At 39.4% G+C, this 26,153-nt stretch overlaps 1 protein-coding gene across 1 annotated transcript in view; it reads left to right on the forward strand.

Moving 5' to 3' along the window:
- The window catches only part of CD109 (CD109 molecule), a 137,867-nt gene that overhangs the window by 46,585 nt on the left and 65,129 nt on the right, over positions 1-26,153 (forward strand). Inside the window, exons 6-9 of the mRNA XM_014781068.2 lie at positions 15,958-15,997; positions 18,527-18,611; positions 25,266-25,362; positions 25,625-25,766. Coding sequence (XP_014636554.1) covers positions 15,958-15,997; positions 18,527-18,611; positions 25,266-25,362; positions 25,625-25,766 — 364 coding nt within the window. The remainder of the gene's footprint in view (positions 1-15,957; positions 15,998-18,526; positions 18,612-25,265; positions 25,363-25,624; positions 25,767-26,153) is intronic.

Raw genomic sequence — 26,153 nt, forward strand, 5'->3', positions numbered from 1 at the left:
TCAGAAGGTTTTTCTTGTTACCTCCCCCTTAACTGCCTAAAAGAGTTCAGATAAAAAAACCTATCTCAGGAGCCAGCCCTGATGGCCTAGTGGTTAAAGTTCAGTGTGCTCCGCTTCAGTGGCCTGGGTTCAGTTCCAGGGCATGGAACTGTCTGTCAGTAGCCATGCTGTGGTGGCGGCTCACATAGAAGAACCAGAAGAACCTACAACTATACACAACTATGTACTTGGGTTTTGGGGGGGAAAAGGAAGAAAAAAAGGAGGAAGATTGGCAGATGGTAGCTTAGGGTGAATCTTCCCCCGCAAAAACAAACAAACAAACCAAAAAACCTGTCTCGGGAAGTGAGCTATGAACTAGGTGGTAGACCAGGAGGAACCAAGAAAAGCCTGTTTGTTGGGCTGCCCTCTGTGTTCTTCTGTTTCTGTGTGGCCAAACAAACAGTTGTTTTCCAAACGTTTTCTCCTTTTCACCTACCTGTGAATTGCCTTCCTTCCCTTTGAAGTCCCTTACTTTCCCAACCCCCAACATCTTTTGTCTTTAGCTGAGGATGGTATTTAAGGTGAGGGCTTCGGCCATTGTGGTGTATTACTTGTTTTTTCTGGGTTTCTCCCATGTACACATATTATTAAACTTTTGTTTGTTTTTCTCCTGTTAATCTGTCTTATGTCAATTTAATTCTTAGACCAGCCAGAAGAACCCAGAAGAGTAGAGGAAAATTTCTTCCTCCCCTACAGTATTTACACAAAGCTAAATGGTGTAGCCTACTACATACCTAGACTATATGGTACTAATCTTACGGGACCACCGTTGTGTATGCAGTCCATTGTTGACTGAAATGTTGTTGTGCAGCGTGTGATTGTAGTACACTATCAAAAGGAGGAATTTGACACTGGTGTGATGTGTGTGTATAGTTCTATATGACACTTAATTTTCAATGACATAGAGGGAGTTTTGGAAAATTATAACTCATTTTATGGACTCCAACTGCTGGGGGCAGCACTGGGTATCGGGGTGGGGCACTGAAATGAGTGCCGAGTCCTGGGTGGAGTGAAAAAAGGACAAATGAGCAAGAAATGGAATTATTTTGCCTGAAGGGCAACTTTCCCATTCAATACAAAGCTGTAGCTACACCTCTGCTTTTTCCTCGTGTTTGAGATAGGTGCCCAAGAAAGATGGTCATGTGCCATGTCCTTAGAAACCGTAACTCTTTCCACTTTCAGTAGGAACAGAGAGGGTTAAATGAGTGATTTTTGTTTGTTTTTAAAGAGAATGTCTTCTCGTTAGTACTTTCTACTAAGGAAACCAGTTTGTCCCTTTTATAGCGTAATGTACTTGTACTGCAGGTGGTAAACGTTTCAGAAGTATAAAAGTACTTGTGGCCTTGTATGCCTGGCGTTCTAACTGGAGCCTGGTGTGGTCTGTGTCTTGCTTATTGATCAGATCCATTCTTCCCAAGTCTTGTCACTATAAGTAACTATTGGGTATAGAACAACTTCAGTGCTTCAGGTGTTTAGTTCCAGTCTTGATGAGTACCAGAATGTTTGTAATTCTTTCTAGTGAGAGAAGGGATTCAGGAAAGTGCTGTCTCATGTGGAGATTTAGATCCCTCCCTCCTCACTCTCAGTACATAATCTCCTTTTCTACTTCATAAAGGAAATGGAAGTTATCAGATAGGAATTTCTTTAACTTCCTCTGCCAGATTTACATGTCTGCTTGCATCTGCACCCATCTCATGCTTATCCTCTTCTTTTACAGAAAAGACATAGTTCCTCATATCTAAGACCCAAACCTCTACCTCTTCACTGCCTTCTGCCTTCTCCTACTTTCTCAGAAATCTTACAGTATTGATCATCTCTTCTTTCTCCTGAATCTTCAACCTAGATCTCTCTTTCTCTCCTGGTCTTTCCACAAAATCTAATATGCTCAAATCTCTCACATTAAAAAAAAAGAAGAAAAAGAGAGAAACATCGAACTTTGATCCTACTTTCCCCTCCGGTGACTTCACTTTCTTTGTCTTTCCCATTCTAGCCAATCCTCTAAAAAGAAAAGTTGTCTAATCTCTCTGTCTCCCACTTCCCTACCTTGGTCCAGTCTGGCACCTAGATTTCTTTCTACATGCCTGGATTCTTCTCCTTGGCCTCTTTTGTCATTTATTCTCTCTTACATATGGTCATGTTGTAAGGTTTGGTTTCAGGTTTCCTTCATTTCTCACTCTAGGCAAGTTCATCCATAGACATGGTTTCATTTTCCATCTATACACTAATGACTCTCCAGTTTGCCTCTCTGAGAGAACCCAGACCTCTGAGTTCCAGACCTATATAACCATCTGCCTGACACCGAACCTCTTAATCTCAAGTTCTTGTGCCTGATGTACAGTAAGCCAAACACGCAGACATTGATGCCTGGAGATGGAGAAATTGGCCAAGACAATTCGAATTGGCCAAGACAAGAAGGTGGAAGCATAGGTTCTCTCAAATCCACCTTAACAAGAGAAGAAAGCAGGGGGTTTTATAGAGCTAAGGGGCTTGGCAGGAGGAGTTTCAGAGAAACAAAGGAGTAATCCCTGTTTAACTCACTCTCAAAAAGCACTTGGGCAATCTGACTTCTGGGCATCAGTGGCAGCTGGGGCCTGGTTATCTGGTGGTCCTTGAAGGCATTCTTTTTATTCTGTAAAACAAGCTCATAAATCCTTGTGACCCTTGAGTCACCCTCAGGTTAAACAAGAAAACAGCAAATTGACAAAATTAACTTCTCTTCATAACAAGGTTGAAACGTAGTCTTATTGAATGTTTATAGTGATTCGCAGGTGCCTGGCTTCATGCCTACATAGCATCTCTGCTTCGATGTTCTGAAGGCCTCCCAAACTCCTCCTGTCCAATATCCTTCTTATGGTCTTCCCCACCACACCTGGCTCTTCTTTTTTTTTTTTTTTATGAGGAAGATCAGCCCTGAGCTAACATCCATGCCAATCCTCCTCTTTTTGCTGAGGAAGACTGGCCCAGGGCTAACATCTGTGCCCATCTTCCTCCACTTTATGTGGGATGCCGCCACAGCATGGCCTGACAAGTGGTGCCTTGGTGCACGCCTGGGATCCGAACCTGGGCCGCCAGCAGCGGAGCGCGCTCACTTAACCGCTATGCCATGGGGCTGGCTCCCACACCTGGCTCTTCTAAAGCATTTTCTTTTTTAAAAAAAATTTATTTTATTTGTTTTTATTGAGGCAACAGCATTTTCTATCTTATTGAATTACTCCACCATCCATCCAGTTGTGCAAGCTGGTAACCTTGGAGTTTTCCTTGACGTCTTATGCTCTCTCACCACCCATATCCAGACCTTCACCGATTCCCATAGATTTTATGCTTAAATATATTTCAAATCCATCTACTTCTCTTATTTCTACCTCTACCTTTGTCCAAGCCACCATCATATTTTCCCCAGATATTTGCAGTGTCTCTTAATGGATCACCCTCAATTTACTCTTTTCCCCTTACAATCAATTCTCTACACAGCAGCAAAAAATAATCTAAACGTTAAATTAGATTAAGTTATTCCTTAGCTTAAAACTCTCCAAAAGCTTTCAGATGTTTTACCAAGGCCTATGCAAGGCCCTTCCCGATCTGACTCTACTTTTCCAGACTTATCTTCAGATTTCATAATTCCCTATAAATATAATTCACAGCTTTTATCATCATTTGTCACTTTTATGTGTGTGATTATTTGATAAATATTTTTCTTTCCACTAGATCAAAAGCTCCATGCTGGGAAAGTATGTCCCCACCACCCAGCACAATGCCTGGCACTTAGGTGCGATGATTCTCTGTTGAGGGAATGGATGAATGAATGCATAGGGTATGTGTGGGCTGTGGCCTTGAAATTCTGATTCAGTAGTTTTCAGGTGGGAGCTGGGCATCTCTATTTACTGAACCTATCACAGTTGATCCTGATGTTGAAATTGAGTTGAAAACCTCTAGAGAAATATGTTGCAACTGCAGTTCAGGCCACAGATGTTTAGACTAAACAGGAAAGGAAAGGACAGTGTAAATGTCAGTAAACATTCTCACTCGTTCTGCACGTTCGTCATTTCTCTAAGTAGGTCATATACGTCTGCTGACACTTCTACTGGATGATATTTCCATGATGATATCTTATTAATTTTAAGTTCTTTGCTAATTTTATGGTAAAAATAAAAGAGGGAAAAAGATAGGATATACTGATAGGGTGATTACTGTTCTGTAGGTATTATAGTTAAGCATAGGAACATCAGAAGGGATCTGAATAAAGCTAAAAATATGAAACTTTCCCATTGCGTGTTAGGTGGGAAGAAACACCAGTCAGTAAACATCTAAAGATGGTAAGACACAGACCCTACCTTCAAGGAGCTTAGAGTCAGGGAAAGCTTCAGGCAGTAAATGCAAAGAGCATTAGATTGGGAGTTACAAGACCTGGTTCCTAGTATTTTAGTCGAGGGACTGTGGGCCAGTCATTTCAGCTCTGAATCTTCATTTCCTCAGCTGTAAAAACAAGGGGCTTGGATCAGAGAACTTGTAAGCCTCTTCACATCTTTAAAATTCCATGCTTCCACCAGATGGGGGTGGCGGGCACTGTGGGACTTGGTGGAGACTGGTGCGGGTGCGGGCGGAGTGAGGCTCGGAGTTGGTGACAGAGCTGCAGTGGGGAGCAGGCACTTGTCTGGAGGGAGGCCTCGTGGAGACTAAGAGTCAAAGAGAAATTAGAAGAGTTTGTGAGTCAAGCTGTAGAGGGTATTGCATATCTGGCTAAAGTTTTAAATTTCATTTTGTAAGACAGTGGGGAGCTCTAAAAACTTTTATTTTAGTTTCCATGTCAATTAATATTATAAATTTCATATGAGACTTCTGAGGACAAAGAAAGCAAAAATTATGTGAATGAGTCTCTCAAATTATAAAATATATAAAAATTATACTTTTATTATTTTCGTTTGATTGTAAAAGTAATGCATGTGCAATGGAAAAACACCCAAACTTTATTCAGTATAGAGAATGACGGGTTTATGATAAATCCCCAAACAAAAAAAATCTTCAGTATTTGTTGTCTTGTTGATCTTTGTAGAAAGTTTTTAGGCAATACTATGACATGATTAAAGTAGTATTTTAGGAAGATCATAGCATGTGGGGTGATTAGAGGGAGAGGAAGTGCAGTTGGGGAGACTTCCAGGGGGTTAGTATCATTATTTAAGAAATATGCGACCACCTGGTGTTAGGTTGTAATAGTCCAGTCTGAAGGTGAGAGAGGTTTGCTTTAGGGCAGCAGCAGAAACTGAAGAGGAGTGAAGAGATTCAAGAGACACTTTACCGAAGAATGGTTAGGTTTACTGACTGATTGGACTGTGTTTGGGCCAAAGGAGAAAGAGGAGTGAAAGGTGTTAAATTAATTAAATGAGGAGGCCGTTAGACTGAGGGGGCTCTAATGCCCTGGCGGTCTGTGTAAGCAAACCAAAATCTCAGCCTGTAAATGCCTCAAGGTTACGAATCAAACACCAAGGACAAGCGATCGCAAATAGTGAACTAGGCTTTAAGCCACGGCAAATCAATCATTTCCTTACTTTGCTTCCATCTTTACTTTATAAAACATCTCTCCCAGAGCTCCTGTTGGGTTAGCACTCCTAACCTAGCTTCTGGTTTGGCGCTGCCCAATTCTAATTGATTTTTGCTCAAATAAACTCTTAAAATTTTTAATATGCTTCAGTTTATCTTTTAACAAAGGTGACTCTGGGATTTCAAGTGTGGTATTTGGGAGAATCACCCATTACAAGCTCTGGGGAAGTCAGGGCTGAAAGCCTGGTTTAGGGGAAACAGACGAGCAGGTGGTGTTTGGACCTATCTGTCAGAAATCACTACATTCAGGAGCTAAGAAGAGGAGCCCCCGAAAGCAGTAGGGAAAGAACAGCCAGGCTTGGAAAGAGAGAACCGAGCAAGTGCAGGCACGTAGCAGAGGGGAAAGGACTGAGCGAGGGCAGCCATAGTGTCAGGGGCTGTGGAGGCCTCCAGGAGAACAAGCCCCCAAAGAGGCAATGGGCAGCCAGCACAGGCTAGGGGCCGTCACTCACGGAGCACCCGCCCTGCCAGGGAGATGGTGGAGGGGGAATCCTGATTACAGGAGCAGTAAGAAGTATAGACAGATTGTTTAAAACTTCACTTCCTAAGAAGGAGAGAATTAATACGGGATTTGGTGGGGACAACGGCAAAAATACCATATAATTTCATTCATAGTATGCATTAAGTAAACTTTTGTGGCTCAGTCTAGAACTCGAACCGTAGCTGTTTCAGTGGGAAAATGTCTTATGAGTGGGGAATGTGGGTACCCTCTGCATCCCTAGCCTTTCTTAACGTGAACGGTTAGCCAGTTTGGTGTGCTGTTATTTGTGTGTAACCGTGAGGTTGAACATGTGTTACTTTTCAGGTGCAGTAAAAAAACATTATTCTTTTGCCATTTAGTCTGTTCTTTGGCAACAATTCTTCGTTATTCCTTAGATCAAATGTAGGGCAAATCCCACCATTTTTCTGGTTATTCCTTGGTAATAAAAGATCCTGTCATTTTTGGTTACATGCACACATACAAAACAGTCTACTTTCAGTAACTAATATGTCCAGTCCAATAAAATTGAGTGCCCTCTTCTCTCAGCTTGGGTCTTCTTTGGTCTGGCTGGCTGTTGCCAACCTACTAGCCTTGTTCGACTCCTCCAGGATTGAATTGGGTGGAGGGAAGAGAGGCGAGGGGTAAAAAATTCTTACTTGATGTGTAAGGATGAGTCATGTGAATTTGCCAATATTTGTCCTACAGAAACTTGTCCTACAAAAATGGCAGTTTAGTACTACATTGAACCGCAGTGGAATACTGGCGTCATCTGCCATCAGAGCTCTCTAGGCTTGGCAGACATTTAAAACTAATACCTTTCCTTCTTCGAACTCTTTTGTGGGTTCTTTGGGGCACCCCTACTGTTGGCTGGGAGGTCTCTCCTTCAAAGTGTCTTGAGTGCTTTTGCATCTCTCTGCTCCCACTAGCAGCTCGTAACTCCAGCTTCTGGGCATCTACAGTACACCTCCAGCTTCCATCTCCTGAGGTTGCCTTCCCCTTCCAGTGGCTGGTTTTGATCAGGATGGATGATCAGGATGGAAGACAGCCTCATGCTGGCTCTCTCTTTTTGCATATTTAGTTGAAGGAAAGTGCTCATGCTTTCTCTGCTCCTTGAAACTCAGCAGGCGCAGACCACCGCCAACACAGCACATTCTCTTAGCTCAGCCATCCAAGCATCTGGTCAGTAGCAGTATTTTGCTCTTCAGGTTGTTTGGGCGTGTCAAGTGGCTGCCCACTGCCAACTTGAGGATGCTCCTGGGGACACATATCCAGCTCTCTGGGTTGTCCTATTGAAGTCCCATTCCTAGGCTTGAAGTGATGGGCAAACAAGTCCCACCTGATCCCTGGGGGTGGGGTATGTGCAACTCCTAGCACATCAACACTTTCTCCTAAGACTCCCTTCCAGTTTATTTTCTTCTTGACCCTTTTGGTTAAGAGTTGCAAAACCAGTTTTTGGAGACCTCTTTTGCCAGTCCTGTCTGGTAGTGTTGTGCCTGGATTTGGAATTTGGATATTGTTGGCATCTATTGTCTTAGGGAACAAAGCCAGAAGTGAGTCTGAAATACTTCCATTTAAACATCCTGTTATGTGTAGATTTAAAAAATTCACTGCCTTTCTTAATCTTTAAATAAAAATGAAATCCAGACGCTGGAGATCAGTGTTAAAGCAGACTTCTGGGAAATTGAAATGATCGTAGTGAACATAAATGTGCAAATGAAATGATCCACCCAGCACTTCATTTCTGTTCCTGGCTTTTCTTCTTGCTCCACAAGCAAGAGTTGAAAGAAGCTGACCTGCATTTTAAAATATATATATTTTTAAATGGGCATGTAATGTGCCACATTCCTTCAAGTTTTTTAAAAATAGAAACCCACTCAAGAGTTGGATGGCTTCATGGTTAGAGAAGGGAAATTCCGTAACTGGGATAGATGGTTTTAGTAATTCACATGTCTCCAGTTTGCACTCTGGTCATATCATAGCGCTTGGGAAGGTAGTGAAAATAGCGTGTTTTCCCTCTTGCCCCTTTCATTTGATCAATTTCCATAACATACACCGTCACAGTGAACTGTTGCCTTAGGGATAACGGGGTAAAGAAACTACAGAGATTACTGAGAATACCTCCTGGTTCTTCTTTTCCATTTCTGTTTAGAAGTTGCTTAGAAAATCTAATCGAGACAGGCTTACATCTAGTGCAAATAGAGGGTGAATGTGTGTGCTGAGGAGGCCGGTTCCTACAGGCATGCTCTCCCTGTGGAACAGCGACCCTGTAAGGGAAGCAGGGCTCAGAAGATGCTAAGGAGTTGTGTCTTCTCTTGCTGGGAAGGGTGTTTGCTTAGAAGACACGCTGCCCGAGTGTTGAAGCCTTCATGTCAGCCTCTCTCCATGCTGGAAGCAATGAACATGCGCTGCACTTGATGAGCTAGAATCAACTTAAAAACTTATTTTGAGGCGGATTATTTATTTGAAATTGAAGGAAATTTGTTTAATAAATGAAACTTGTATTTCCTACAAAAGGCCTGGGGTTGTTTTTGCTCCATGTTTTTAGTTGAGTTTAGTCAAATTTAGTTTAGCTAAAATTAACATAGAACAATTTGGAAATAAATTTTATTTTTTAGACCAGGGGTCAGCAAACCCTGGCCTAAAGGCCAGATGGAGCCCAACACCTGTTTTTGTAAATGAAGTTTACAAGCTGGAACTTTGGAGCGCAGTCGGTCTCATTTGTTTCTGAGCTGTCTCGGGCTGCTTTTGCACTGCAGTGGCAGAGTTGAATGGTTGTGATAAGGACCATTTGGCTTGCAAAGCCTAAAATATTTACTGTCCAGCCCTTTATAGAAAAGATTTGTGGATCCCTGTTCTAGACTAACGAAAGTACTCAGTATCAGTGTTTTTGTGGTTATATATGGCGTAAATGGCTACTAATTCTCTGAATTTTAAATATTTAAAATTTTTAATATTTAAAGTTTTAAGATTTAAATATATAAAATATTTAAACTTAATTTTAAATATTTCAATATCTTCTACCATTCTTGATTATCTATTTTGTGAAAATATTTTTTAGAAATAACTAAATTTTTTTTTTTTTTTTTTTTTTTTTTTTGTTTATTGCAGTAACATTGGTTTATAACATTGTAAAAATTTCAGGTGTACATCATTGTACTTCTATTTCTGCATGGACTACATCATGTTCACCACCAAAATACTAATTACAACCCATCACCACACACGTACCGAATTATCCCTTTCACCCTCCTCCCTCCCCCCTTCCCCTCTGGTAACCACCAATCTAATCTCTGTCCCTATGTGTTTGTTTATTGTTGTTGTTATCTACTACTTAATGAAGGAAATCATACGGTATTTGACCTTCTCCCTCTGACTTATTTCACTTTGCATTATACCCTCAATGTCCATCCATGTTGTCACAAATGGCTGGATTTCGTCGTTTCTTATGGCTGAGTAGTATTCCATTGTGTATATATACCACAGCTTCTTTATCCATTCGTCCCTTGATGGGCACTTAGGTTGCTTCCAAGTCTTGGCTATCGTGAATAAGGCTGCAATGAACACAGGGGTGCATGTACCTTTGCAAATTGGTGTTTTCAAGTTCTTTGGATAAATACCCAACAGTGGAATAGCTGGATCATATGTAAAACGAGACAAAGAAGGGCATTACATAATGATCAAGGGAACAATCCAACAAGAGGATATAACACTTGTAAATATCTACGCACCCAATGTAGGTGCACCTAAATATATAAAGCAATTATTAACAGACATAAAAACAGAAATAGACAGTAACACAATAATAGTAGGGGACTTTAACACTCCACTTACACCAACGGATAGATCATCCAAACAGAAGATCAATAAGGAAACATTGGCCTTAAACGACACACTAGAACAGATGGACCTAGTAGATATATACAGAGCATTCCATCCAAAAACCGAAGAATACACGTTCTTTTCAAATGCACATGGAACATTCTCCAGGATTGATCACATATTAGGCCACAAAACAAGTCTCCATAAATTTAAGAAGATTGAAATAATAACAACCATCTTTTTCTGACCACAACGGTATGAAACTAGAAATCAACTATAGGAAGAAAATCAAAAAGCCACAAATACATGGAGATTAAACAAAATGCTACTGAACAACAATTGGGTTAACGAATAAATCAAAGAAGAAATCAAAAAATACCTGGAGACAAATGAAAATGAAAATACTACATGCCAGAATTTATGGGATACGGCAAAAGCGGTTCTAAGAGGGAAGTTTATAGCAATACAGGCCTATCTCAACAAACAAGAAAAATCTCAAATAAACAATCTAACAATGCACCTAAAGGAACTGGAAAAAGAAGAACAAACAAAGCCCAAAATCAGTAGAAGAAGGGAAATAATAAAAATCCGAGCAGAAATAAATGAAATAGAGACCAAAAACAATAGAAAAATTAATAAAACCAAGAGCTGGTTCTTTGAAAAGATCAACAAAATTGACAAACCTTTAGCTAGACTCACCAAGAAAAAAGAGAGAAGGCACAAATAAGTAAAATCAGAAATGAAAGAGGAGAGGTTACAACAGACACCTCAGAAATACAAAAGATTATAAGAGAATACTATGAAAAACTATATGCCAACCAATTCGACAATCTGGAAGAAATGGATAAATTCTTAGAATCATACAACCTTCCAAAACTGGATCAAGAAGAAGTAGAGAATTTGAATAGACCAATCACCAGTAAGGAGATCGAAACAGTAATCAAAAACCTCCCCAAAAATAAAAGTCCAGGACCAGATGGCTTCCCTGGTGAATTCTACCAAACATTCAAAGAAGACTTAATACCTATCCTTCTCAAACTCTTCCAAACAATTGAGGAGGGGGGGGAGCTCGCTAAGTCATTCTACGAAGCTGACATTACCCTGATCCCAAAACCACACAAGGACAACACAAAAACAGACAATTACAGGCCAATATCACTGATGAACATCGATGCGAAAATCCTCAACAAAATACTAGCAAATCGCATACAACAATACGTTAAAAGATTATACACCATGATCAAGTGGGATTTATTCCAGGTATGCAGGGATGGTTTAACATTCGCAAATCAATCAACGTAATACACCACATTAATAAAATGAAGAATAAAAATCACATGATCATCTCAATAGATGCAGAGAAAGCATTTGACAAGATACAGCATCCATTTATGATAAAAACTCTGAATAAAATGGGTATAGAAGGAAAGTACCTCAACATAATAAAGACCATATATGACAAACCCACAGCTAATGTCATCCTCAATGGTGAAAAACTGAAAGCTATCCCTCTAAGAACAGGAACCAGACAAGGATGCCCACTGTCACCACTCCTATTTAACATAGTATTGGAAGTCCTAGCCAGAGCAATCAGGCAAGAGAAAGAAATAAAAGGGATCCAAATTGGAAAGGAAGAAGTGAAACTGTCACTATTTGCAGATGACATGATTTTATATATAGAAAACCCTAAAGAATCCACCAGAAAACTTTTAGAAGTAATAAACGACTATGGTAAGGTTGCAGGATACAAAATCAACATACAAAAATCATTTGCATTTCTGTACACTAACAACGAAGTAGCAGAAAGAGAAATTAAGAATACCATCCCATTTACAATTGCAACAAAAAGAATAAAATACCTAGGAATAAACTTAACCAAAGAGGTGAAAGATCTGTACACCGAAAACTATAAAACATTGCTGAAAGAAATTGAAGAGGACACAAAGAAATGGAAAGATATTCCATGCTCTTGGATTGGAAGAATTAACATAGTTAAGATGTCCATACTTCCTAAAGCCATCTGTAGATTCAATGCAATCCCTATCAAAGTTCCAACAACATTTTTCACAGAAATAGAACAAAGAATCCTAAAATTTATATGGAACAACAAAAGACCCCGAATAGCTCAAGGAATCCTGAGAAAAAAGAACAAAGCTGGAGGTATCACACTCCCTGATTTCAAAATATACTACAAAGCTATAGTAACCAAAACAGCATGGTACTGGCACAAAAACAGACACACAGATCAATGGAATAGAATCGAAAGCCCAGAAATAAACCCACACATCTATGGACAGCTAATCTTCGACAAAGGAGCCAAGAACATACAATGGGGAAAAGAAAGTCTCTTCAACAAATGGTGTTGGGAAAACTGGATAGCCATATGCAAAAAAATGAAAGTAGACCCTTACCTTACACCATACACAAAAATTAACTCCAAATGGATTAAAGACTTGAATGTAAGACCTGAAACTGTGAAACTTCTAGAAGAAAACATAGGCAGTACGCTCTTCCACATCAGTCTTAGCAACATCTTTTCAAACACCACATCTGACCAGGCAAGAGAAACAATAGAAAAAATAAACAAATGGGACTACATCAAACTAAAAAGCTTCTGCACAGCAAAGGAAACCATCAACAAAACGAAAAGACAACCTAACAATTGGGAGAAGATATTTGCAAACCATACATCTGATAAGGGCTTAATCTCCAAAATATATAAAGAACTCATGCATCTCAACAACAAAAAAACTACCAACCCAATTAAAAAATGGGCAAAAGACCTGAACAGACATTTCTCCAAAGAAGATATACAGATGGCCAACAGACACATGAAAAGATGTTCAAAATCACTAACTATCAGGGAAATGCAAATCAAAACTACAATGAGATATCACCTCACGCCCGTCAGAATGGCTATAATTAACAAGACAGGAAACAACATGTGTTGGAGAGGTTGTGGAGAGAAGGGAACTCTCATACACTGCTGGTGGGAGTGCAAACTGGTGCAGCCACTATGGAAAACAGTATGGAGATTCCTTAGAAATAACTAAATTCATTGTGAAAATTGGTATGGCCTGATTGCCTAATGGACAATTTGTTGAAAATTACAGAAGTCATTTCTGCTTTTCAAACCTCTTGGACAGTAAAATAATTTATTTCTTGATTTGAATTTCACCACTTATGAACACCCTGGGAAAACCTCGTCTGTACGAAGCACTCTATCAGCACTCAGTTACAAAATGATTTCTTGATTTGTTAGAACAATTTACAATGAGCGTGAGAAGAAGCACTTTTCTACTTTTTCTTCAGTTTTCCGTGATGGCTGGCTTCTTTCCCTCCTTGACATTCATATTCCTTCCAAATGCAGAGCAGAGAGTCAAGCTTACTCTATGGGTCATTTGAGAGGGGCCGTGCCTCTTCAGGGTAGTATGATTCTGCTCATGAGAAGGTTATTTCAGTTTCTTGCAGGAGACACTGTATAACTGAGGCTAAACTGATAAGCCCTGTAGGAACCAGCCTGGGGACAAGAATCAATTCATTTGATCCTTTATACATGCATTCGCTTGACAGACATTGAAGCCATGCTGAATTAGGTGCTGTGATCCCAGTGATTTCATAGTCTGTTATAGGAGATGGACACAAAGCAGATAATTATAATAATATAGTTATTATATATATAATATAGTTAAGTACAATGATTGAGTTATATACAGGTTATTATGGGAGAGAAGGGGCATCTAACCCAACATGGGGAAGTCAAGAAAAGGTCCCTGGTGGAGGCTCAATCCAGACAAGAAGTCCAGGATGTTTTGTGGGACACTGAGGTAGAGATGGCCCACCTCTCCTCTCAGAAGGTGGTTTGAATCTGAATCTCCTGGTTGAGATATGGGATGGAGATAAAGAGTTAGGAGTCTTTAGTATAGAGGTTAGTTAAAACAGCGGGAGTTGATGAGCTCACTTAAGGTTCTGGAGGGAAGAGCACTGGGCTCAGGATGGGAAGGGCCAGCATTTCAGGATTAGAAAGAGGGGACTGTTAAGGAAACAAGGAAGGAGTCAGATACTTACGAAGATCTTAGAAGATACTTACGAGTACTAAGAGAACAGAAGACTTGAAAATGTTTGTAGACTGAATGAAGGGGAAGGAGACAGTGAACAGAGAGAGAGAAAATCCAGGAATTGTCAGGGACAATTGGTAATGTAGGAGGCAGGAAGGGAGAATTCATTTAAAATATAATCTAATGTAACCACTTATGTGTTAAACAAATAATTACCTAAAACTTGTTTTCAAGACTGTTGTTTAAAGTAGGCCCACACAAATTAGTTGATTTCCTACATTTGTCAAAGCTACTAATTTTTATTTAGCCTAACACATATTTATTGAGCTCTTTTTTTGGTATCAGACACTCTTTTCTCACCTCAAGGGATAAACTATGAGGGATAAAAAACGGTCCAACATGGACCTGGCCTTCAAAGAACTTGCAGCAAGATAAGCCATATACCTAAATATTTATGACTCGGGGTAAAGAGAGACAAAGAAGGAGGGACTAAAGTGGGTGGAGGCAGAGAGACTGCTTTTACATTGGGGATTCAGGTGAGCAGTCGTAGTTGAGCTCAGTCTTGGAAGATGGTAGAGATGGGAGACTGTGTGAGTCTGGCACAGGGGAGAGGATGAGCAGAAGCCATCGTGAACCTCAGGGTGCTGGCCGTCTTGTGTTGTTGCCCTTGGTCCTGTCTGTCTCCGTCTCTGGACTGAGTGCTTTATGGGTGGTGCTCTCTCAGTGTTTGCTGTTTGAATTTAACATCCCTGTCAGATTACTTGTTCCACAGCCTCACCTGTGCTGGCCTTGTAAGTAAAGAAAAAACTAATTTAAAGACTAGAGTTCTTATATTTATCAGTAAAACAGGTAATACAGGTAGATTACCTTCTTGATTTTTGAAGATGACGAATTAAAACTTATAAATGAATCAAATACATGTAATTTATAACATTCTTATATATGTCGTGAAAACAGTTTAAGATAGAAGTCACAAATATGGAGATTCTTAAGGATTTTGATCAACACAATTTTTTGGGGATCTACCTTAAATGACAACATTGAAGCCAAGTTTTAGACAATTATTTTGTTAGCATGTAAGTAGTTACATTTGTTTTATACTTTGAAATGAACTATATATTTCTTTTAGGATTAAAAAATAACATTGGTGTACAGTTGCTTTAGATTAACTGAGGGTGATCTTTGAAAACGCTAGTGTTTTGTAGCTGCATCTGTGTGTTTGCTTTGATAAACTTATGGAATCAGAATACAAATTTTGTTAGTGGAATTACTTAGCTATTTTGAAGTGGTTCTATTTAGTGTGTTACCTATGATTTAGAATGGACAGATAGAAATATGAGGAGTTAGAAAAAAAAGATTTAATAGGCCACATGTTTTCTTGTTGGTCTTGGAAAAGGAAATAATTAACAGTATCTGTTAAAATAGGGTACAGTGTATTGATTTAAGAGTTACACTAGAAAATCATTCAAGGAATTAGGAAGGTAGAGGATGTTGGTCCATGATGATTTTGTATCCTTGATTATTATAAATATTTGAATTATGTATAACTTCATTTTCTCCGTTGTTTTTTTGACAGTGATATCCAAAACAAATTTGAAGTCATTTCCTGTTAGTTTGACATGTGTTATGCTTGTTTTATAAATTCCTAAATTATTTAATTTAATCTAATTCTCATTTCACAAATGATGGAAGTCAGATTAAGCAATTTGTTTAAATACCTGCAGTGAATTATTGAGACAGGTAACCTTGTATGTTAGTGGGTTGGCAAGAAAAACTCATGAAATCTCACAGGTTACATGTTGTAAATGACTAAAAATAAACTTCTACGAATTAAAATAAACCGTTTGTTTATTAAATCATTGTAAATGTAATTTCAAAATTTTTGTAAATCTTTCTGTGAGGTAAGTAAGTGAGCAAAATAATTAAATAAGAACATATTTTTTTTGTCTTTCTTCCTCCCAATAGGACCAGACATATTATCAATCATTTCAGGTTTCAGAATATGGTAAGAGTTCTTCATTATTTTGAAAGAAAAAACATTTATTACCTTTTACAGTAAGAGATAAGAGAAATTTTCAAGAGAGGTGTTATTTAGAGTAAAAATCCCAATGGAGGTAAAATCCTGGTGTTTCTTATAGGTCTAAACATTTTTTCTTTTGTAAAAATGAAAGTTATAATTAAAAGGTCACTATAAAGAATAATGAAAAATTTCCTAGAAGAAGGAATAAAGAAGAATTTCCTCCTTCTTTGTTGTGATCATAACATATTTAAAATTCTGTATGGTTTTTTTTTTTTAAACATAACAGTTATTTCCCATGTTTTTCATTTGGGTGGCACTGGTTAAGGCAGTCTGTTTAACTTGGGTCAATCCTCTTTTTGCAGGTGCCACCTTGATAATATTGCAGTTAGAAACACATAGATAAAGACAGTGTGACCCAATCATTTTGTTGGTGGATAGAGAGGAAAGAAAGATGAGAGTGAAGGCATAGGATCTCCGTATTAGTCGCAATCTGAATAGCTATTGTGAGTTATACACGAGCTTTTTCATTTGATTTGTGTCACTTTTTTGAGATTGTGTCTCATTCAGGCAATAGAAATTCTGAAAAGTAGTTTGATTATGCCTCTGTGGTTCAGGCTCTACACATCTTATACGGCACTGTCATGTGTAAGTCTCATGATCAACTAGAACAGGCATCAGCAAAGTTTTTTCCTGTAAAGGGCCAGATAGTAATATGTTAGGCTTTGTGGGCCGTATGTCGCTGTTGTAACTACTTGGCGCTGCCGTTGTAGCACAAGGCAGCTGTAGACAGTATGTAAGTGAATGTGGCTGTGATCCAATAAAATTTTATTTATGGACACGGAAATGTGAAGGTCATATAGTTTTCACATGTCATGAAATGTTCTTCTTTTGATTTTTTTCCAATCAATTTAAAATGCTAAAACCATTGTTAGCTCATGCTGGTCATTGTTTATTGACCCCTGATCTTAAACTTTGTTGTCTAATTCCTGGGTCACTCACCATGTGTGGCTCTTGAACACTTGAAGTGTGGCTAGTCCACATGGAGATGTGCTCTAAGTGTAAAATCCCAGATTTTGAAGACTTAGCACAAAAAAAGAAAAATAGCTCATTAATAGTAATTTTTTATATTGATTACATGTTGAATGGATAATATTTTGTATATATGGGATTAGGGAAAATATAAAAATTAATTTCATCTGCTTCTTTTTACTTTTTAAAAGTGGCTAGTAGAAATTTAAAATTACACCACATGGCTCACATTTTATTTCTTTTGGACAGCCCTGATCTAGAAGAATAAATCAGAGGTGGCCAAGGTTTTTATAGGCTGTTTTCATTTCACACAGAGGTGGTGTTGGGTGGTATAGTGGAGGTGGGGAATTGATTGCCCGCCTATGATGTTTGAGGAGGGATGTTTAAATTTTCTCATTCTGAGGACATTCTACCTCTGAGTGGCCCCTAACTTCTGTGCTGGTAGAGGACCTTGGCGAAGGGTCAGAGTTGACCCACATGGCCTTTGTGGCCCTCCAGTCCTAGATGGTTTAGAGTCCAGAGTATCTTGGCATACCAAGGGTCTTTAGCCTCGTCTGGAGCTGGAGGTCTGCCCTATATTGTTGACCCATTGGCCTTCTTGATACTTCTCGCGTGTTAATTGGATGGTGAGATGCCTTGTTTTGAGACTGATCTCTTTCTGTGGTCAGTGAAGTTAGAGAAAGAAAATATTTCTGTAGCCTGGAAGGAAATAAAAATTTTTTACTCTGTTGGAGTGCCTTATATCAAATAGTATTAATATTTATAAAATATTTCATATCTTAATTATATAAAGCTGACTAAAATTGGAGTTTTTAGACTTGCCTGTCAGTACCTGCCCCACAAGGAAAACCACCATTACTTTGCAGCCATATCTTAGGTATTTTCTAGCAATCCTATGATACAACTTTCTCTTCATAGCAGTCCATGACATTAGGCTGTCACCAGGTTTGCCTTTGATTGTCTCAAAGGACAAGGATTTATTGTGACTGCATGTCAGGCACATGCAGGAGAAGGAGAGTCTTGGGCTCCAAGATGAGCTGTTAGTAACCAAAGTGAAGAAAGGTTCAGGGAAGGGGCTGCTCTGGACCAGCTATTTACAAGTGGTATGGAAGTATTTTAACAAGCGGTAAGGCCACGCTGACGGGTGGCAGCCGAGTAAAAGCCTGGTCCTCCAGCACTCAGGTGCCTTTGCATCTAGGGTTCTGGATACAGTTTGGGTTCTACTACTGGGAAGCTCCCCCTGACATGAGTGTCCACAGCACCTGGCCCCCACTATTGCTGTCTAGTCACCAGCCTTGTCGGGGTGTCTAATTTTGGGTGAAGCAAAGTGCTTTTCGTCTATGTGTTAATGTGTATTTGGATTCTAATGAATCTAAATTCAAATAGTACCAATTAAGTCCTTTAGAACTATTCTATTCTTTATTTTGTTAAGCTGAAAATGATAGTAGATTCTTTAAAATATTTACCCTTGCTTTTCTTTTCCAGTATTACCAAAATTTGAAGTTGCTTTGCAGACACCATTATATTGTTCTTTAAATTCTAAGAGTTTGAATGGTACTGTCACAGCAAAGTAAGTATCATTTTTCTTTTTATGAGTATAAACTGTTATAAAACTATATGACAAAGAGCTCATTATATACTAATATAATATTAGTCCAGAATATTAGCACATGTTTTGATTATTAAAATACCCAATGGGCAGGAAATGAGTATCTGTAATAAAGAATCAAGCATGGAACTCTTTGCATCCATCTCTGCTTCCAAGCTGGTCCAGTCCTAAAATATTTCCCGCAGGCTAGTGTCTTTCTAAGACTAATCAAGGGATTTACTTTATAGATTGTGCCAGATTAAAAAAAAAAGTTGTATCTTGATTTATTCCTCATTCAGCTGACATGGATTGAGGTGACTTACCTCTTCTTAACTCTTGATTTTTGTCTCTGTCAATAATGGAGGTTGAATCTTGGGGGAGGGATTTGGTTGTCTTATTGCAATTAGCAGATAAATAAGCAATCCACATACATCGTTCATTTCAGCACATGTGTACAGAGATGTCCAGTCCACTCTCTGTGACAGATGTGTGGTGGCGCTCATGATTTTGATCCACTGGCTTGAACAGCGTAGCATTTTGTTTTATTGAGGCAGAAAGCATCCTTAGAGTTCCAGACTAGCTAGTTCCAGACCAGTTCTCAAAAGTATAGGCTGCGGTTGCCCTCAAGTAATTCCAGGTCTGATCTCTTGTAGCTTTCATTTTTCAAGTGTCAGTGTCTGAAATGGTTTCTGAAATTTAATTAGTTTCAGAATTCGTTTGCAATAGCTGATAAAAACTGCACCCCATCTCACTGCTGTCTCATCACAGTATTCCTCTCCTGGGGAGGGTTTGTGGCAGTGGCAAGCCCTGGGCAGTGAGTCTCCTGGTGGACCAAATTGTTCCAAGGACTCCTGCGTCAGATTCTATTTGCAAAAAATCATGCAAAACCCATGCAACGCAAAGGCAGAAACGTGTCTACCATTTTGGACCAAGTTCATTTTTCTGCCTGTGTTCAACTAAGAGGTAGCTTCCAATATGATTTGGGTACTGTGGATGAATTTATGGTTTAGAAAACACATAAATGCCTGTATTTTACATAATTATTATCTTGCCGATTTTAGCTGAAGGTTAAGCATTCCATCTGGGTTTTATTTTGAGTTGTTTGACTAACGCTTATAGAGCTCAGTGAGTGCAAATCCACCCCAACAGCCAAGTTTGCAGCAGTCAGGTTTTGTGTGGATACCTTCTTTGCTTCTGTTTTTAGTTTTCAAGGATGTGCCAGGGATTTAACACAATCAGTTAAAACAGTGGTTCTTAAACTCTGGTAACTCTCCAGAAAATTTTATATACAATTTTAGGGGGTGTGGATCCCCTGAGGCCATGATGTTGACGCCCTCCTCCCCTCAGCCCAGTAAGAACCCCTGTCGTTTCATCCTGATTCTCATTTGTTGGACCTTATTGAAATACTCATGGCTAAGAGATGGCCCCCTGGCATTTCTTTAGTGCTCACCACATTATACGCTCATCATCTTCCTTAGTATGTGTATCAGTCAACGTTCAACCAGAGAAGCAGAACCAGTAGGAGATATGTACTAAGAGATTTATTGCAGGGAGTTGGTTTACTTGATTGTGGGGCCAGCTGGGCAAGTGCATAGTCCATAGGGCAGGCCATCAGGAAGGGTGGGCTGGAACTCTCAGGCATGGGCTGAAGTTGCTGTCCACAGGCAGAATTTCTTCCTCTCTAGGGAAGTCTCAGCTTTCCTTCTAGGCCTTTCAACTGATTGAATCAGGCCCACCCAGAGTCTCTAGGATAATCTCCTTAAAGTCAACTGATTATGGACTTTAATCACATTTATAAAATACCTTCACCTCAACACTTGGATTAGCATTTGAATAAGTGACTGGGGACCTTAGCCTAGTGAAACTGACACATCTAAAAGACCACCTTAGTGTGTTTGGTTTGTTGTGGGTAGTCAGCCTCCTTGTTGCCATTTAAAGTTCTCAGAGTTGGCTAGTTCTGATGCTAGTCCGTTCTGAATACTTCCTTCCTATGAAATCTCCTTCCTTCAGGCTTCAGTTGCCTAGGGATGATGTGTCTGGTTATGGCAAAGGAAGGTAGTTCTGTCCCAGGGCAGTGCAGACCTGTGGGAATTCGGATGAATCAACACTGATGTGGCCCAGGCCCTTTTCCCCAGAGGCTGTGAACAAACATCAGTCCTCCACTCCAGCTTCGTGAGTCCTGGGCCTACCACTACAGTTTTGGGAGGGTCGCTTTTATTCAGATTGAGGATATAATATACAACTTTGCAACAGATTAAGGAAATCTTTTGACCAGCAGGGTCTTTTATCAGTCTGTAAAAATTGGCATGGACCTATTCTATAAATACTGCATCCCAGAAAAGATGGAAATGCCACTGCTGCTCATCATCATCCTGTGTCTGGCATAATGAAGGCAACATCTCTCCTCCTTTCGGAGGCCCATCCTCCCACGTGGGCCTTGGATTCTGTCTCCTGTCAGGAGCATCCTAATGCCATTCCCCTCTCACCTGTCCCAAAGTGTCTCGACTTCTTCCATTGGATATCTTTAACCTTTTGTTCATTAGTGGCACCTTCAGTCTGTGTTTAAACATCTGTCATTTCTATCTGAAAAGAAACAAGCCCTCCCTTGACCTGCATCCCTCCTTCCAGCCACTGCCCTATCTCTCACCTCTTCACAGCTGAGTAAGAGTTGCATTTTCAACTTCTTCACATTCCACACCATTCTTCAGCCTTTCGCCCACACCTTGCCGTTGAAACTGCTTTCACCATGGGCACAAAGACTCCTTCTTGCTTAATCTTGTGGGTACTTTGTTAAGCTTTTACAACTTTTTTCCCCTTTGCAGCATTTGACATTGTTGTCCTCTTCCATTGCCTTTCTGGTTTTTCTCTTTTCCCTTTGGCTACTCCTTTGAGACTCTTTGTAGGCAGCTCTCTTCTGTCCATCTTTTAAAAGTTTTGTTCATCAGAGCTCCGTTTGGGCTCTCTGCTCTTCTTTCTTTACACATTTACTCAGAGTTTTCTTCTCTATGGCCAGGGCTTCTGCTACCATTTATAATTTGATGACACCTAAATCCATATCGCCAGCCCACATTTCTGTCTTGAGAATCAGACTGACAGGCTCACTGCCCACTGGACATTCCCCAGTGGGCATCCTACAGATACTTTAAACTAAACCTGTCGTCTTCCCCCAAGCCTGATTCTTCCGTGCCTCCCTGTCTTGGTGGACTGCACCACCATCTGTTTAGCTGCCCAGGTCAGCTGCACTCTTCCCACTCCCTCAGCCCCCATATCCAACCAACATCCGCTACTCTTGGTTCTGTCTCCTTAGTGTCTCTCAAGTCCATCTCCATTGCTACTTTCTTGATTCGGGCTAACATCATCTTTCTCTCCTCAACTACTGTTATAGTTCCTTAAAAATTTTTCCTGACTCCAGTTTTACCTCTTCCAATCTTTTCTCTATACTGTATCCAGAATTTTGTCTCCTCCTCCTCCTTCTTTCTCCTCCCCTCCTTCTTCTTCTTCTTGCTAAAAGGCAAATCTAATTTTATGACTGTTTTGCATGAAAATTTTCAGACCATTGCCTTGAGGGTGAAGTTCAAATTCTTTAGTATATCTTCCAGAATTCTTTTCTAGTTTCATGTCTTTTGAAACATCCCACCCAGCCCCTTCTCTACCCTCCCAAACTCTACTCCCAAATTTTACTTGTGCTTCCAAGAATGCAAAATGATTTTTCTGACCAGTAGGCCTTCACCTGGCAATTTCAAGGCTTGGCCGCTTGTCCCTAGCCCTCTCTCATACCTCTCACAGCACTAGTCACGCAGTGGTGCTGTTTGCCAGTCCACCTCTTTGAGGGGGGTTCTGTGTCTCGTTTGCTATGCACCTTGGTGCCTGGTACAGTGCCAGCCATGGAGTAGGCATCCGGTAAATACTTACTGACAGAACAAATGGATAAACAATGTGATCCCTAAGATTTCAGTTCCGAGCTGTATGTAGCATGGCAAAGGTCTTCATACCCAATCAACAGCCTGCTATTTGGAGTGAACCAAATTAAGTCGTACGGGCAGCAGGTTTGGTGTTTGTCACCGAATTAGGGATTAGAGAGTAGGACTTGAAATCCAGTTGTTCCTTGGGTGTATTTTGAAAGATGAGTTCTGTCATCTTACGACTTGGATGGTTGTTTTTAAGTTATAGAGATGATTTTTAAATATTTGTTTTGTATTAGCTATTATAGTCATCTCTATGAGTGATGATAGACAATTTAGGTTACTCCTTTGCCGGTAGCCATCTGTCCCGTCAAGGCATAGTTAATATGCAGAGGATTGCTGGACATTTCCCAAAGAAGGTTAATAGTCTTTTTTTTAGTTTTGAAATCTTTAACTGAGATGAATAAAAATCTAAATTTCTTTATAGCTTTGATGTGAACATCTGCTCACTATTCACACTTCATTAAAATAAATAGACTCTTTCTCACTAACCACAGTGGGTTCTAGAGGATGATGAAGAAAATAACATAGCATACATCTAGTTACTTCCATAACTTCTGCAGAATTTCTTCAAATAACTTCTCCAAAAATTCTGTAGAATTTTTAAATTATTATTTAATCTAAGGTTTATTAAAATGTGTTCATTATTCGATGACTTGAGACATTTGTATCCTGGAAATGACGTGAAAAAAAAACGTGGGGAGAAACATGAATTACACTGATAGGTTCAATTTTTTAGGTATAATTTTTTAACCCTTTTGTGCTATGGCTGTTTTCTGAAAAAGAAAAATCCTTGTTTTGTTAATGATACTATACCAGAATATCTTTTTTTTTCTCCCCCCCCCCACCCCCAAAGCCCCAGTAGATAGTTGTATGTCACAGATGCACATCCTTCTAGTTGTTGTACATGGGACGCGACCTCAGCATGGCCAGAGCAGCGGTACGTCGGTGCGCGCCCGGGATCCGATCCCGGGCCGCCAGCAGCAGAGTGCGCGCACTTAACCACCAAGCCACGGTGCCGGCCCTATACCAGAATATCTTTGATTTGCTTTTTTAAATATTGTCAAGCTATTATTTTCCGACTACTTAGTTTATCCCAAATGCTTCCAGGTTCTACTTAGGACAATAACTGTTAGTATCCTTGCTTCACTTAATTATAATCAGCTTGGTGCTTGGAAAGCTAAATCTGCTTCATGTTTAAATCAAAATAAAAAATATTTATGTCTGAGAATACTTTAAATTATGTCTGGGTTTTCAAACTCTCTGTACTATCATGTGATATAACTCTTTTAAAATACGATGTTCTGGTATTCCAGTTATGCATTTATTTAATCTTTAACAAGATACAAGCAATGTCAGATTGAGACGCTCTTTTGAATGAATAAATTTGATGCTGAAGTTGCTAACCAGGGTTTTCACTAACTTTGCTATTTTTGTTCAGAAGGGTGGTGCGTTTGAAGATGGATTTGTTTTATTCTTCTTAATTTGCAATATGTTATATTTTGCCATTAGCTTTTGAGTTGAGTTGAATCAGACGAGAGGCTGTTTCTGTGTTCAACTAATGGATTCAGGAACCAAGAGTTTACTGTTGGATTTATAGAGTGCAGAGCAAAACTGACATCCATGTTTGGCTGAGCATTTCACAACAGAGATGGAAGGAACCCAGGAAACATATTTTAAAAAAGGCTTTCTGGCTGTAAAATAGTTTACCAAAGATTGGCTCTCCTTCACATGAAGAGACATTCCCATCATGAGAGAGGATAAAAATAGTACATAGAATGCAAAGAAGCAGAGATGAGATTTGACTCAAGAAGATGATTTTTGTACTATGGATAAAGAAAAACTACTCTTATTTAAATTTTCCTTCAAGAAACCAATTTTTGATAGCCACGAGCATGTTTGGTGCCTCAGCATGTTTGGTCTAATAAACCCTCCTGGTTAACGTTGGAATGCGCAGCAGTGGGCCAGGGCGGTTGCAATTTCAACTAACATCTGAACATGTGCAAAAGCTGTGAAGTCTCCTGGGCATGCAGTTAATGGGCTGGTCCAGATTTCTAGGAATAAAAGATTTTCATAGGGGGCCTGTCCACTGGCGTAGTGGTTAAGTTCGCACGCTCTGCTTCGGTGGCCCAGTGTTCGCAGGTTCGGATCCCAGGGGCGGACCTGTGCACCGCTTATCAAGCCATGCTGTGGCGGTGTCCCATTTAAAGTAGAGGAAGATGGGAATGGATGTTAGCACAGGGCCAATCTTCCTCAGCAAAAAGAGGAAGATTGGCAACAGATGTTAGCTCAGGGCTAATCTTCCTCACACACAAAAAAAGATCTTCATAATCTTTTAAAAGTGTTGGACAGAAAACTATCGCTTCCAATTATGATCAGATTTTCTCTGAGGTCTCTAAGATGGCTAGAGGCTAGGTAAAGTGTGTATTATGAACTGTTTTGAGGTATTGTAGTTAAAAATCTTCCCGTTTTGGAGCCTTAATTTCAGGGCTCGCCATTTATTAAGGACATTCCTACCTTTGTCTAGTTTTAAACATTTGTAGTGAGAGTATATTTTTAATATAATTCTTTTAAGTTGAATTGCCAGTGTATGCTACTGACAGTAATATTTTCGTTGTGTTATTTTGATAATTTCAAATTGAAAATGTAAAAAAATCCATTTATTATTTTTCAGGTATACATATGGTAAGCCAGTGAAAGGAGATGTAACACTTACATTTTTACCTTTATCCTTTTGGGGCATGAAGAAAAATATTACAAAAAAATTTAAGGTAACTTTTGCAGATATCTTGTAACTTGTAATGGGGAAAAACTGTAAGTGTACTTTTTCTAGAAATAAGATTTTGTACTTAACAAAAAATTGGGTGTAAGGAAATCAAGAGCTTTCTAGCTTTGGACAAGTGAGAATTTACCCGTTTATAGTAATTAAAATGGAACCAGAGCCATTGTATTGTTGTGACTTAGTTTGAGTTTTATTCCTCAATTTTGAATTACTAAAGTGAAGAATAAAATTGAAATTTTTTAACAAAACAGATAAATGGATCTGCAAACTTCACTTTTAATGATGAAGAGATGAAAAAGGTAATGGATTTTTCGGATGGGCTTTCTGAACACATGTATCTGTCTTCTCCTGGGCCGGTAGAAATTTTAGCCACAGTGACAGAATCACTTACAGGTTTGTAGACTTTGACATGAAGGTAACACTTACATGGTGCTGCTCTGTCGTCTTCCTTATTATAACTGGCACATTCACTTGGGAGCATCCTTGCCTTTCTAAAGCCGTGATTTAATGCTGAAATTGTCATGACTATTAATTAGTCTAGCTTGCAGAATGCTTTCATAATGAAAGGGAAACTTATTTTCTATGAAAGTCTGTACTTTAACCACACGTGATAGGTATTTGTAATTTTTTCCATTTCTACTCTTTCTTTTCAGCCTGAAGACGACATGGGAAGGTCTACCTTTTCAGCTGACTAACCATCTTCTTTTTTTTTAATCACTGAACATCTTCTGAAATCTCATCTGCTCCTAGATAGTTTTCTCTTTTAATAATAAAATGAAG

This window comes from Ceratotherium simum, chromosome 19 (assembly GCF_057802395.1).
Source record: "Ceratotherium simum simum isolate JZ-2026a chromosome 19, ASM5780239v1, whole genome shotgun sequence".
Taxonomy (NCBI): Eukaryota; Metazoa; Chordata; class Mammalia; order Perissodactyla; family Rhinocerotidae; genus Ceratotherium; species Ceratotherium simum.